We start from the raw sequence: 12479 nt of genomic DNA on the forward strand, positions 1-12479 counted from the left end.
ATCTGATCAGACCCGGGAGATTTGTCTACCTTCATACAAGACAGCATCTTCAGTACTTCCTCGACGGTAACCCTGACCGCTCTCAAGACACTTCCAGTGACTGCTCAAATTTCCTCTGTTCTACTGTCTTTCTCCTCGGTAAATACAGCGGAGAAATACTCATTGAGGACCTTGCCCATCTCCTGTGGCTCCACACAGAGGTGACCGCTTTTATTCCTGAGAGGTGCCACTCTCTCTCTAGTTACCCTTTTCCCCCTTATGTATTTATATAATCTTTTGGGATTGTCATAATTCTACCCACCAGAGCTATCATCTGGCCCCTTTTTGCCCTTCTGATCTGTTTTATCAGTTGTGCTAATCACAATATCTAAATATTTGTAGATAAAGACTAACAAAAAAACGTTCCCACAAAGGTTCAATGGAAGTTTTGTCTTCATTGTCTGACCAGGTGACTTTAGGACACCAGCAGCAATGATGGTAGTTAAATAGTGTTTTGAAATAAATATGCTTTTAATATGAAAACAAGGAACTGCAGATGCTGGCTTACAAAAGAAGACACAGGTGCTGGAGTAACTCAGCGGGTCAGGTAGCATTTGTGGAGAACATGGATAGGTGACGTTTCACAGAGTGCTGGAGTAACTCAGTGGGTCAGGTAGCATTTGTGGAGAACATGGATAGGTGACGTTTCACAGAGTGCTGGAGTAACTCAGCGGGTCAGGCAGCATCTGTGGAAAACATGGATAGGTGACGTTTCACACAGTGCTGGAGTAACTCAGCGGGTGGGCCAGGCAGCATCTGTGGAGAACATGGATAGGTGACGTTTCACAGAGTGCTGGAGTAACTCAGCCGGTCAGGCAGCATCTGTGGAGAACATGGATAGGTGACGTTTCAGAGTGCTGGAGTAACTCAGCGGGTCAGGCAGCATCTGTGGAGAACATGGATAGGTGACGTTTCACAGAGTGCTGGAGTAACTCAGCGGGTCAGGCAGCATCTGTGGAGAACATGGATAGGTGACGTTTCACAGAGTGCTGGAGTAACTCAGCGGGTCAGGCAGCATCTGTGGAGAACATGGATAGGTGACGTTTCACACAGTGCTGGAGTAACTCAGCGGGTCAGGCAGCATCTGTGGAGAACATGGATAGGTGACGTTTCACAGAGTGCTGGAGTAACTCAGCCGGTCAGGCAGCATTTGTGGAGAACATGGATAGGTGACGTTTCAGAGTGCTGGAGTAACTCAGCGGGTCAGGCAACATCTGTGGAGAACATGGATAGGTGACGTTTCACAGAGTGCTGGAGTAACTCAGCGGGTGCAGCAGCATCTATGGAGCTAAGGAAATAGGCAACGTTTCGGGCCGAAACCCTTCCGTGTTTCGGCCCAAAACGTTGCCTATATCCAGATGGGTTTCGGCCCGAAACGTTGCCTATTTCCTTCGCTCTATAGATGCTGCTGCACCATAACTCAGCGGGTCAGGCAGCATCTGTCAAGAACATGGATAGGTGACGTTTCAGAGTGCTGGAGTAACTCAGCGGGTCAGGCAACATCTCTGGAGAACACGGATAGGTGATGTTTTGGCACAGGTCAGTGTGAAGAAGGGTCCCGTCCCAAGATGTCACCTATCCATGTTCTCCAAAGGTGCTGCTTGACCTGCTGGGTTACTCCAGCAATTTGTCACACTTGCGCAAGAATACATTTCTGTTTGTTATAATTTTTTAGTTTTAGTTCTTTTTAAAAGAATCCCACAAACTCTGCCTAAACATGCACTCCTACAGCTATTCCAGATAGATACACTCTCCAAATTGACTCTGTTTCCCTTTACCGCTGTTGATAATTTTACACATTTTGCCAGGCATTTTCAATTTAAACTTTGCCAACAATTATTCAAACAAGAACTTCAACTTTTCCAATCCTATTTATAAAACAGTACACAACAGGAACAGGCCCTTCGGGCTTACAATATCTCTGTCGAACATACGCCGTTAAACTAATCTCATCTGCTCACACGTGATCCATATCACTCCAATGCCCCGGACATCGTGTTTCTGGCACCCAGCAGCCTCTTGCTTTAGAGATAAAGCATGGAAACAGGCCCTTCGGCCCACCGACTCTGTGCCAACCAGCAATCACCTCGTACACAAGCACTATCCTACATACTAGGGATAATTTACAATTTTACCGAAACCAATTAACCCACAAACCTTTACGTCTTTGGAGTGTGGAAGGAAACCGGAGCACCTGGAGAAAACCCACGTGGTCACAGGGAGAATGTACAAACTCTAGGCAAGTTTGGCTGGAGGACCTGTTTCCACACTGTATTACTCTATGACTCGGTACAGACAACAACCGTAGCCAGGATCGAACCTGAGTCTGCTACACCACATGCTCAGGGTGATGAATCTGTGCAATTAATTGACACAGAAGGCTGTGGAGACCAAGTCAATGGATATTTTGAAGGCAGTGATAAATAGATTGTTGATTAGTACGGGTGTCAGGGGTTATAGCGAGAAGGCTATATGGGGTTAAGAGGGAAAGATAGATCAACCATGATTAAATGGGGAGTAGACTTGATGGATCGAATGGCCTAATCCTGCTCCTATCGCTTATGTGGAATTGGGAGCAGCCGTGTTGAGACTTGGGAACAGTTGCTTTGGGAGAGGCTGTGCGTAGAGGTACAGAGCTTTGTTTGAAGGCTTTGGCGAGGTGGCTGAGCAGAGGGTGAGCTTGTATTTTTGTGTATAATTTTTCTCAGTGTATTAGTGGTCAGTGTAGTAGAGATGGCAGGTAGAATGGTGCACTACTCCTCCTGCAGGATGTAGGGTTTGGAAGACAGTCAGTGTCTGTGTGCACTACAGTGGAAGTGCATTTGGCTGCCGCTCCTTACAGATGGCATTAGGGAACTAGAACTGCTACAGGCAATCACCAGGAAAGGAAATAGGCAGCGTGTGCAGGAATTCCCTGTGACCATTCCTGTTGACAACAGCTCTACCTATTTGTATACTGGTGGAGGGAATACCCTGTCCGGTGACGGCAGCAGTCAGGCCTGTGGTGCCGGGCCTGATTCATGGTCAGGCCGAGTGATAGTGATAGGGGACCCATTATTTAGGGGGCCAGGCAGGAGATTCTGTGGCAGCAAACAGGATGTTGTGTTGCGTCCCTGGTGCAGGATCCAGCAAGTCTCCAAGTTGCTATAGAACATTCTCAAGGGGGAAGGGTGAGGAGCTGTAATTCTTTGCACAAATTACATAGGTGTGAAAAGGGCTGGGAGCTGTCAGAGTGAATACAGGAAGATATATAAACGGATAAAAAGCAGGACCAAGGATAGTAATCTCTAGATTGTTCCTGCTGCCAATTCTAGTAGGAAGAGGAGGATAGGACAGAACAAAGCATGGGTGAGGAGTTGGTGCAAGAGGCAGGGCCTCAAATTTTTGGACCATTGGGATCTCTTTTGGGGCAGAGGTGACATGTATAAGAGGAATGGGTTGCACCTGAACTGAAGGGGAATCAATATCCTTGCAAGGAGGTTCACTAGTGCTACACGGGATGAGTTAAATTAGAGTGACACGAGGGTAGGATCCGGAGTAGCAGCAAAATGAAAGGCCACAGATAGCTGTGGGCGCAGAGATTAGTAGGTTCTTGACTAGGAATGTCAAGGTGGGCTGATTGGCCTAATTCTGCTTACTATAACTTATGGACTGATGGGAAGGTCATAAGGGTTTGGAGTAGAATTAGGCCATTCAGCCCATCAAGTCTACTCTGCCATTCAATCATGATCTATCTCTCCCTCCTAACCCCATTCTCCTGCCTTCTCTCCATAACCTCTAATAGATAGTGCCAGTAAATCTCAAAGGAAAGACAGGCAGTGAGAGGTGAAGGAATATGGTTAAACTGAGGGGCCGCAGGTTATTTATTTCAATGCAAGAAGCATTGTGGAGAAAGCAGTGAAGAGTCTGTATCAGTGTGTAGATAGTGGTAAAGAAGGCATATCGCATGCCTGTCTTCATTGGTCAGGTCAATGAGTATAATCTTTCCCCCTCACCTTAAACCCCTAATTTGAGGAAGTACATTCTTGCTATTGAGCGTAGGTTTACAAGGTTAATTCCCGGGATGGCGGGACTGTCATATGCTGAGAGAATGGAGGAGCTGGGCTTGTACACTCTGGAGTTTAGAAGGATGAGAGGGCATCTCATTGAAACATAAGGCTGTTAAGGGTTTGGACACACTAGAGGCAGGAAACATGTTCCCGATGTTGGGGGAGTCAAGAACCAGGGGCCACAGTTTAAGAATAAGGAGTAAGCCATTTAGAATGGAGACGAGGAAACACTTTTTCTCACAGAGAGTGGTGAGTCTGTGGAATTCTCTGTCTCAGAGGGCGGTGGAGGTAGGTTCTCTGGATGCTTTCAAGAGAGAACTGGATAGGGATCTTAAAAATAGCGTAGTCAGGGGATATGGGGAGAAGGCAGGAACGGGGTACTGATTGGGGATGATCAGCCATGATCACATTGAATGGTAGTGCTGGCTCGAAGGGCCGAATGGCCTACTCCTGCACCTATTGTCTATGTAAAGGAAGGACAGGACAAATCCTGATCAGTGATAGGTAGATGCAGGTGAAGGGGGTCTGAAACGTCACCTCTGCACGTTCTCCAGAGATGTGGCCTGACCCGTGAGTTACTCCAGTCCTGTGTCTTTTTTTGAAAACCAGCATCTGTCGTTTCTTGTGTCTACTATAGGTTGTGATTTGTTTTTTTGAAGTGGTAATTTACTATGTCCCAGATTATGGTCTCGAGCAAGTTCCTTGCCTCTGACCTGGTCTAAAGCATGGTCTGCAGTTACCAGCTTTTTCCAAGCCAGAATGTAAAATTCACACACTTCTAGCCTGCAGCACTGATCCCATCTGTAAACGATGCTTTGGCTGGGGCTTTATAACTTCACCCTTCCTTCAGTCAGCAGTTTGAATGAAAGACCAGCTGCCATGGAGGACCATTCTACATCGAGAGCTGCCATGGAGGCCCATTCTACATCGAATGCTGCCAGCTTGTTACCGTTTCCTTATTTTTATTCAATCTAATTTTATTGTGATATTTGCAGCATTCTCTCATCCAATGACAAAAGGTGAAACCCCTCGTTTATTATCTCAACCATGTCTCGTACCTTTCCTAAGATGATCCTTCGGTCCATTATTTGCCACACTGTTTCTTTGTTTATCCTTTGAATATTTAGATGTGCAGTCCTTGCTGTTTCTTAGGTCTTTTATTGATCAACTTGAAGCATCTAAAACTATGTCAATATCCTTTGCTGTGTCTAACATTGTTGTGTGCATCACCAGTCTCTGCATCGTCTCCTTAACAGCCTGCCAGTGCTTATTTATTGCTGCTTCAACCCCGACAGCAGCACTCCTCCAATGCAGTCTCCATACCTTCCACTTCTGACCTTTTCCATAACTATTCTAAACCTGATGACATTGTGATCCACAATCATTGATTTCTTTCTTCAGAACCAAATCCAGACTACAACTGTTCTCGTTGGGAAGGACATGTAGTGATCAAGAAGCTTTCTTGTGTGCATTTCAGGAACTACTTCTCATCTCTCCACCCACCCTCCTGCCCCACACCCCGCTCCCTCCCCCCCCCCCCCCCAGCCCCATTCTATGTTAGGATGACTGAAGTCCACATTATCATCAGACCTGTCTCCTTACCTCTGCCTGGACTTGCAGTTGTTGTCTTAGCATTCTTCCTCCTTGAACTGGAACCACTTTTAACAACTGCTATAAAAAGCACAAAACACAAGCCTGTGACTTCTCGATGGCATGGCTGCAACAATCACTCGTGTGGCTGCAGGTTATTGAGGGCTGATCAGTCTCACTAGCATAATGTCCTTGTTGCCTGATCTGCTGTGGCAGTGACATACTCCTTTTTGGTATATTGGAGAATGATTGAAAGTTGTCAATTACTGAGAATTCAACAAGTATAGTCAGCAAGTTGTCTTTTATGGAGAAGTAGTTGACGTTAATAACAGACGGCTGTGGAGGCCAAGTCTTTGGGTATTTTTAAAGCGGAGATTGTCAGGTGCTTGATTAGTAAGGATGTCAAAGGTTATGGGGAGAAGGCAGGGGAATGGAGTTGAGAGGGAAAGATAGATCAGTCATGATTGAATGGCAGAGTAGACTTGATGGGCCAAATGGTTTATCACGTATGACCACTTTATGTCCTATGACACTTCCAGTCTGAGCGGCGGACAGGTGTGTGACTCGAATCCTGGCGCAGAGCCTCGCAGAGAGACCGATGTCAGGCAGAGCCATAGTGGTGAACCACATGGCCCTATGATTTATGAACATGAAAAAGCCACTGCATTATCCTGGATTAGTGTGAGGGGAGCAGTGAAGTGGATGGAATAAAATGGGCCCATCTCTTGCTATTTAGTATGTTGGTTCTTGAAGCAGATTCCGCTCACAGGGCCTCAGATAAAAAATCCCACGTGTAAACACATCATGTAAATAAGGGAATAACATTGGAACCGACTAATGTGGTGGGTTGGAAGTCATTACAGCTCAAAGAACAGCGAAGCCTCAATGACCACAACCATTATTAGATCCAACAGAAGAAATTGCCCCATGGCAGAGAGATTTGTATCTACCAGAGTATCTACTTATACTGAAATCCTCATAACAAAAGGATTTCAATATAGGAGTAAAGAGGTTCTTCTGCAGTTGTATAGGGCTCTGGTGAGACCGCATCTGGAGTATTGTGTACAGCTATGGTCTCCTAATTTGAGGAAGGACATCCTTGTGATTGAGGCAGTGCAGCGTAGGTTCACGAGATTGATCCCTGGGATGGCGCGACTGTATATATGAGAAAAGATTGAAAAGACTAGGCTTGTATTCACTGGAGTTTAGAAGGATGAGGGGGGTTCTTATAGAAACATATAAAATTATAAAAGGACTGGACAAGCTAGATGCAGGAAAAATGTTCCCAATGTTGGGTGAGTCCAGAACCAGGGGCCACAGTCTTAGAATAAAGGGGAGGCCATTTAAGACAGTGGTGAGAAAAAACGTTTTCACCCAGAGAGTTGTGAATTTATGGAATTCCCTGCCACAGAGGGCAGTGGAGGCCAAATCACTGGATGGATTTAAGAGAGAGTTAGTTAGAGCTCTAGAGGCTAGTGTAGTCAAGGGATATGTGGAGAAGGGCAGGCACGGGTTATTGATAGGGGACGATCAGCCGTGATCACAATGAATGGCGGTGCTGGCTCGAAGGGCCGAATGGACTCCCCCTGCACCTATTTTCTATGTTTCTAGAGCGGTAGTGGATGGCTAACTTTGTAGGTTATTTAAGAAGGGCTTTAAGTGCAAGCCAGGGAACTACAGGCTGGTGAGCCTTACAAGGGTGGAGGGTAAGTGGGAGTAACACAAGTTAGTGAAGGGCAGGATCTATAGGGTCTACCAGTATTTGGATAGGCACAGACTAATTAGGGATAGTCAGCATGGCTTTGTGTGCGGAATTCATATCTCAGTAATATGACAGTATTTGAGAAGATCAGTAAAAGGATTGATGACAACAGGGTGGTGGATGTTGTCTAAATGGACTTTAGCAGGGCCTTTGGCAAGGTCATGCATGGTAGGCTGATGTAGTGGTTATAACACAAGATACAGGGTGAGCTTTTCATCCGGATTCAAAATTGCCTCAGTGGAAGGAGTCAGAGTGATCAAGTCATACAGCACAGAAACAGGCCCTTCAGCCCAACTTGCCCATGTGGACCAACATGCCCCATCTACACTAGGCCCACCTGCCTGCGCTTGGCCCACATCCCTCTAATAAGTCTAATAAGAGACCTGGCCTGCTCATCCTCTCCCTATAGCTCAGGCCTTTGAGTGCCGGAAACATCTTCTCTGCACCCTTTCCAGCTTAACAACATCCTTCCTACTATAGGATGACCAAAACTGAACACAATACACTAAATGTGGCCTCACCAATATCTTGTACAACTGCAACATGACCCCCACACTTCTTGACCACCCTATCTACCTGTGACGCCACTCAAGGAATTATGTACCTGCACTTCTAGATCCTTCTGTTTTACAACAAGCCCCAGACCCCTGCCACTCACTGTGTAGGTCCTACTTAATTAGAGGCACAACATTTGCCTCCCTCCAGTCTTCTGGCACCTCGCCAGTATTTAATGACGACTCGTAAATCTCAGTGAGAGCTCCCACAATTTCATCTCTAGTTTCACACAATGTCCTCAGATATATCTGATCAGGCCCTGGAGATAGTGTGTTTACTTTCATACGTGTCAGGACCATTAGCGCCTCTGCGACCGTAATACTGACTGCTTTCAAGACAGTGACTGCCCCAAGATCCCCCATCCTACTGTCTTTCTCCATGGTAAAAACAGAGGAGAAATACATGTTGAGGACCTTGCCCATCACCTGTGGCTCCACTGCTTTGATTCCCGAGGGGTCTCACTCTCTCTCTGGTTACCATTTGTCCCCTTTATGTGTTTATAAGCTTCCATATGCCCACCTGCTTTGCCTTTCACTCTAACAGGGACACGCATGCCCTGAACTCTTGTCACACTTTTAAACAAACATCCCACTTTCCTGACATTCCTTTTCCTTCAGAAGACCTGCTCATATCAACTTGATTGAGCTCCTGTCGAATAACTTCAAAGTTGGCCTTGCCCCAATTTAGAATTGTAACACGCCTTGTCTATATCCATAAGTACCTTAAACCTGATAGTGGTCGCTGGTCCCAAAAGGCTCATCCCCTCCCAATGTCCTAGGACTAGATCAGCACTGTTCCAGTTGTACAGTTGTATCATGACGTCCCAACGCTTTTATCAGTGTCCTGACCGATGGAGGAAAATGTGCCTTTGACACCACCCAGTCCACATTTGAGAAATCCATACCCGTAGGTGTCTCTGTTTCACAACATTCTCCATGGCCCTGCCATCTAAACCCTAGTGAATTGAATTAGTAATCTGGAGGTCAATAGTCTTCACTACCCTGACAGCACTGATATTTGCATAATTGAGTCTTTCTTAGTCCACCTTGTCATTGGCCTTCCCTTTGTTCCCTCGACACCATCTCTTGCTTTCATCTTAAAACTTTTGAACTTCTGGATATGCTGGAACATTGTCTCTACAACTGCTGCTGAGCTGAAGGACATTTGCAATGCTTCTATTTTAATTGAAGCTTTTATATTCATGTTCAAAATAAAACGTTGAACCCAGATTCTTTTTGGGATCGCCACCATCACAAATAGATTTGCTTCACATAGAATTGGGATCTGGTATTGAATCCAGCAGTGACTATGGGACCAGACAACAGTCTCAACTTCAGCCGGCCATGCCTGGAGACAAGCTGTTCCAGCACAGTTACAACACCAGCACTCATTCAGCAAGAAGGAAATGGCCCAGGGGTGCCCTGTCCTCACCCATTGCATCTAATTATTGTTCGCGCACAGAGTGCTGTAGGAACTCAGCGGGACAGGCAGCATCGCTGTATATGTGACTCCTCTCCTCTCCTTTTGTCACCCTTTTGTCTTCTCTTCATCTGTGGACTTTGTCCACCTATCTGCCAATCAAACCTCTCTCACCTGTATCCATCTATCATTTGTCAGGCTTTTGCCCATGGATAAGATAGGTTTTGGTGTCAGGACTCTTCTTCAGACTAATTGTAGTAGGAGTGAGAAAGCTGGCAAGTGAATGAGAGGGAGAAGGAAACATCGCAAGTCTCGGTATTAAAGTTGAACAAAGGGGACTATGGAGCCATGAGGGAGGAGCTGGCCAAAGTTGACTGGAAAAAGACCCTAGCAGGGATGACAGTGGAACAACAATGGCAGGTATTTCTGGGAATAATACAGAAGGTGCAGAATCAGTTCATTCCAAAGAGGAAGGAAGATTCTAACGGGAGTAAGAGGCAACTGCGGCTGACAAGGGACGTCAGGGACAGTATACAAATAAAAGAGAAGAAGTATAACATAGCAAAGATGAGCGGGAAGCCAGGGGGTTGGGAAACCTTTAAAGAGCAACAGAAGATAACTAAAAAGGCAATAAGGGGAGAAAAGATGAGGTGTGAAGATAAGCTAGCCAAGAATATAAAGGAGGATAGTAAAAGCTTCTTTAGGTATGTGAAGAGGAAAAAAATAGTTAAGACAAATGTGGGTCCCTTGAAGACAGGTGAATGTATTATGGGGAACAAGGAAATGGCAGATGAGTTAAACAGGTTCTTTGGATTCGTCTTCACTAAGGAAGATACAAACAATCTCCCAGATGTACCAGTGACTAGAGAATCAAGGGTGACAGAGGAACTGAAGGAAATTCACAGGGCATGACGGGAAAGGCGGGAGAGAGAAAACAGGAAATGATAGACCAGTTAGCCTGACATCGGTGGTGGAGAAGATGCTGGTCAATCATAAAAGATGAAATAGTGGCACATTTGGATAGCAGTAACAGGATTGGTATGCTTGACTAATCTTCTGGATGTTTTTGAGGATGTAACTAGGAAAATGGACAAGGAAGAGCCAGTGGATGTAGTGTACCGGGACTTTCAGAAAGCATTTGATAAAGTCCCACATAGGAGATTAGTGGGGAAAATTAGAACACATGGAAACAAAGTGGAGTAGTAGGGATTAACGGGTCCCTTTCAGAATGACAGGCTGTGATTAGTGGGGTACCGCAAGGCTCGGTGCTGGGACCACAGTAATTACAATATACTGTACATTAATGATTAGATGAAGAGATTAAAAGTAGCATTAGCAAATTTGCAGATGATACAAAGCTGGGTGGCAGTGTGAAATGTTAGGAGGATGCTATGAAGATGCAGGGTGACTTGGGCAGGTTGGGAGAGTGGGCAGATGCATGGCAGATGCATTTTAATTGGAATAAATGTCAGGTTATCCACTTTGGTGGCAAAAACAGGAAGGCAGATTATCATCTGAATGGTGTCAAGTTGGGAAAAGTACAACAAGGTCTGGGTGTCTTTGTACATCAGTCACTGAAAGTAAGCATGCAGTGAAGAAAACTAATGGCATGTTGGCCTTCATAAAAAGAGGAGTTGAGTATAGGAGCAAAGAGGTCAGTCTGCAGGTGTACAGGACCCTGGTGAGACCACACCTGGAGTATTGTATTCAGTTTTGGTCTCCAAATTTGAGGAAGGACATTCTTGCTATTGAAGGGGTGCATGGCGGGACTGTCATATGTTTAAAGAATGGAGTGACTGGGCTTGTATACACTGGAATTTAGAAGGATGAGAGGGTATCTTATTGAAACATATAAGATTATTAAGGGTTTGGACACGCTAGAGGCAGAAAACATGTTCCTGATGTTGGGGGAGTCCAGAACCAGAGACCACAGTTTAAGAATAAGGGGTTAGTCATTTAGAACGGAGATGAGGTAAACCTTTTTCTCCTAGAGAGTTGTGAATCTGTGGAATTCTCTGCCTCAGGAGGCAGTGGAGGCTGATTCTCTGGATGCTTTCAAGAGAGTTAGAGCTCTTAAAGATAGTGGAGTCAAGGGATATGGGGAGAAGGCACGAATGGGGTACTGATTGTGGATGATCAGCCATGATCACAGTGAATGGCGGTGCTGGCTTACTCCTGCACCTATTGTCCACTGTCTATTGTAAAGAGAACAGAAGAGTGAAATGTGAAGCCAGAGTTATAGAATCATACACAACAGAAACAGGTAACTTTGGCTCAATTCATCCCCGCTCACCAATATGGCCCACTCAGCTTGTCCCATTTAGCCACAATTACCACATATCACTCTAAATCTTTCCTATCCATGTACCTGTCCAAGTGTATTTTAAATGCTCTGATGGGACCAGCTTCAACTTCCTCTAGAAGCCTGTTCCATATATGCACCATACTCTGAGTGAATAAGTTGCCCCTCAAGTTCCTATTAAATCTTCCCCTCGCATCTTAAACCACGACCTCTAGTACTTGATTCACCCTATTTATTGCCTTCTTGATTTTATAAACCTCTCTAAGATCACCCCTCAGCCTCTAGTGTTCCAAGGTTCTCACAGAGAATGGTGAATCTCTGGAATTCTCTGCCGCAGAAGGTAGTTGAGGCCAGTTCATTGGCTATATTTAAGAGGGAGTTAGATGTGGCCCTTATGGCTAAAGGGATCAGGGGTTATGGAGAGAAGGCAGGAACAGGATACTGATTTTTGGATGATCAGCCATGATCATATTGAATGGCGGTGCAGGCTCGAAAGGCCGAATGGCCTACTCCTGGATTTAATAGGAACTTGAGGGGCAACTTATTCACTCAGAGTATGGTGCATATATGGAACAGGCTTCTAGAGGAAGTTGAAGCTGGTCCCATCAGAACATTTAAAAGACACTTGGACAGGTACATGGATAGGAAAGATTTAGAGTGATATGTGGCCCTTGTGGCTAAAGGGATCAGGGGGTATGGAGAGAAGGCAGGAACAGGATACTGAGTTGGATGATCAGCCATGATCATATTGAATGGCGGTGCA

At 45.5% G+C, this 12479-nt stretch overlaps 1 protein-coding gene across 3 annotated transcripts in view; it reads right to left on the bottom strand.

Annotated features, from left to right (window-relative positions):
* LOC129694793 (disintegrin and metalloproteinase domain-containing protein 19-like) overlaps positions 1–12479 on the bottom strand; it is a 118162-nt gene that overhangs the window by 51518 nt on the left and 54165 nt on the right. For 2 of the 3 annotated variants that reach the window (XR_008723043.1, XM_055631555.1), the window contains exon 9: positions 5691–5759. The exons of the other annotated variant lie outside the window; for it this stretch is intronic. Coding sequence is in view for 1 of the 2 variants with exons in the window: in XM_055631555.1 (XP_055487530.1) it covers positions 5691–5759 (69 nt within the window). In the remaining variant the exon portion in view is untranslated. The remainder of the gene's footprint in view (positions 1–5690; positions 5760–12479) is intronic. 3 annotated transcript variants of the gene reach the window in all.

Source organism: Leucoraja erinacea, unplaced genomic scaffold (genome assembly GCF_028641065.1).
Source record: "Leucoraja erinacea ecotype New England unplaced genomic scaffold, Leri_hhj_1 Leri_79S, whole genome shotgun sequence".
Classification (NCBI taxonomy): Eukaryota; Metazoa; Chordata; class Chondrichthyes; order Rajiformes; family Rajidae; genus Leucoraja; species Leucoraja erinaceus.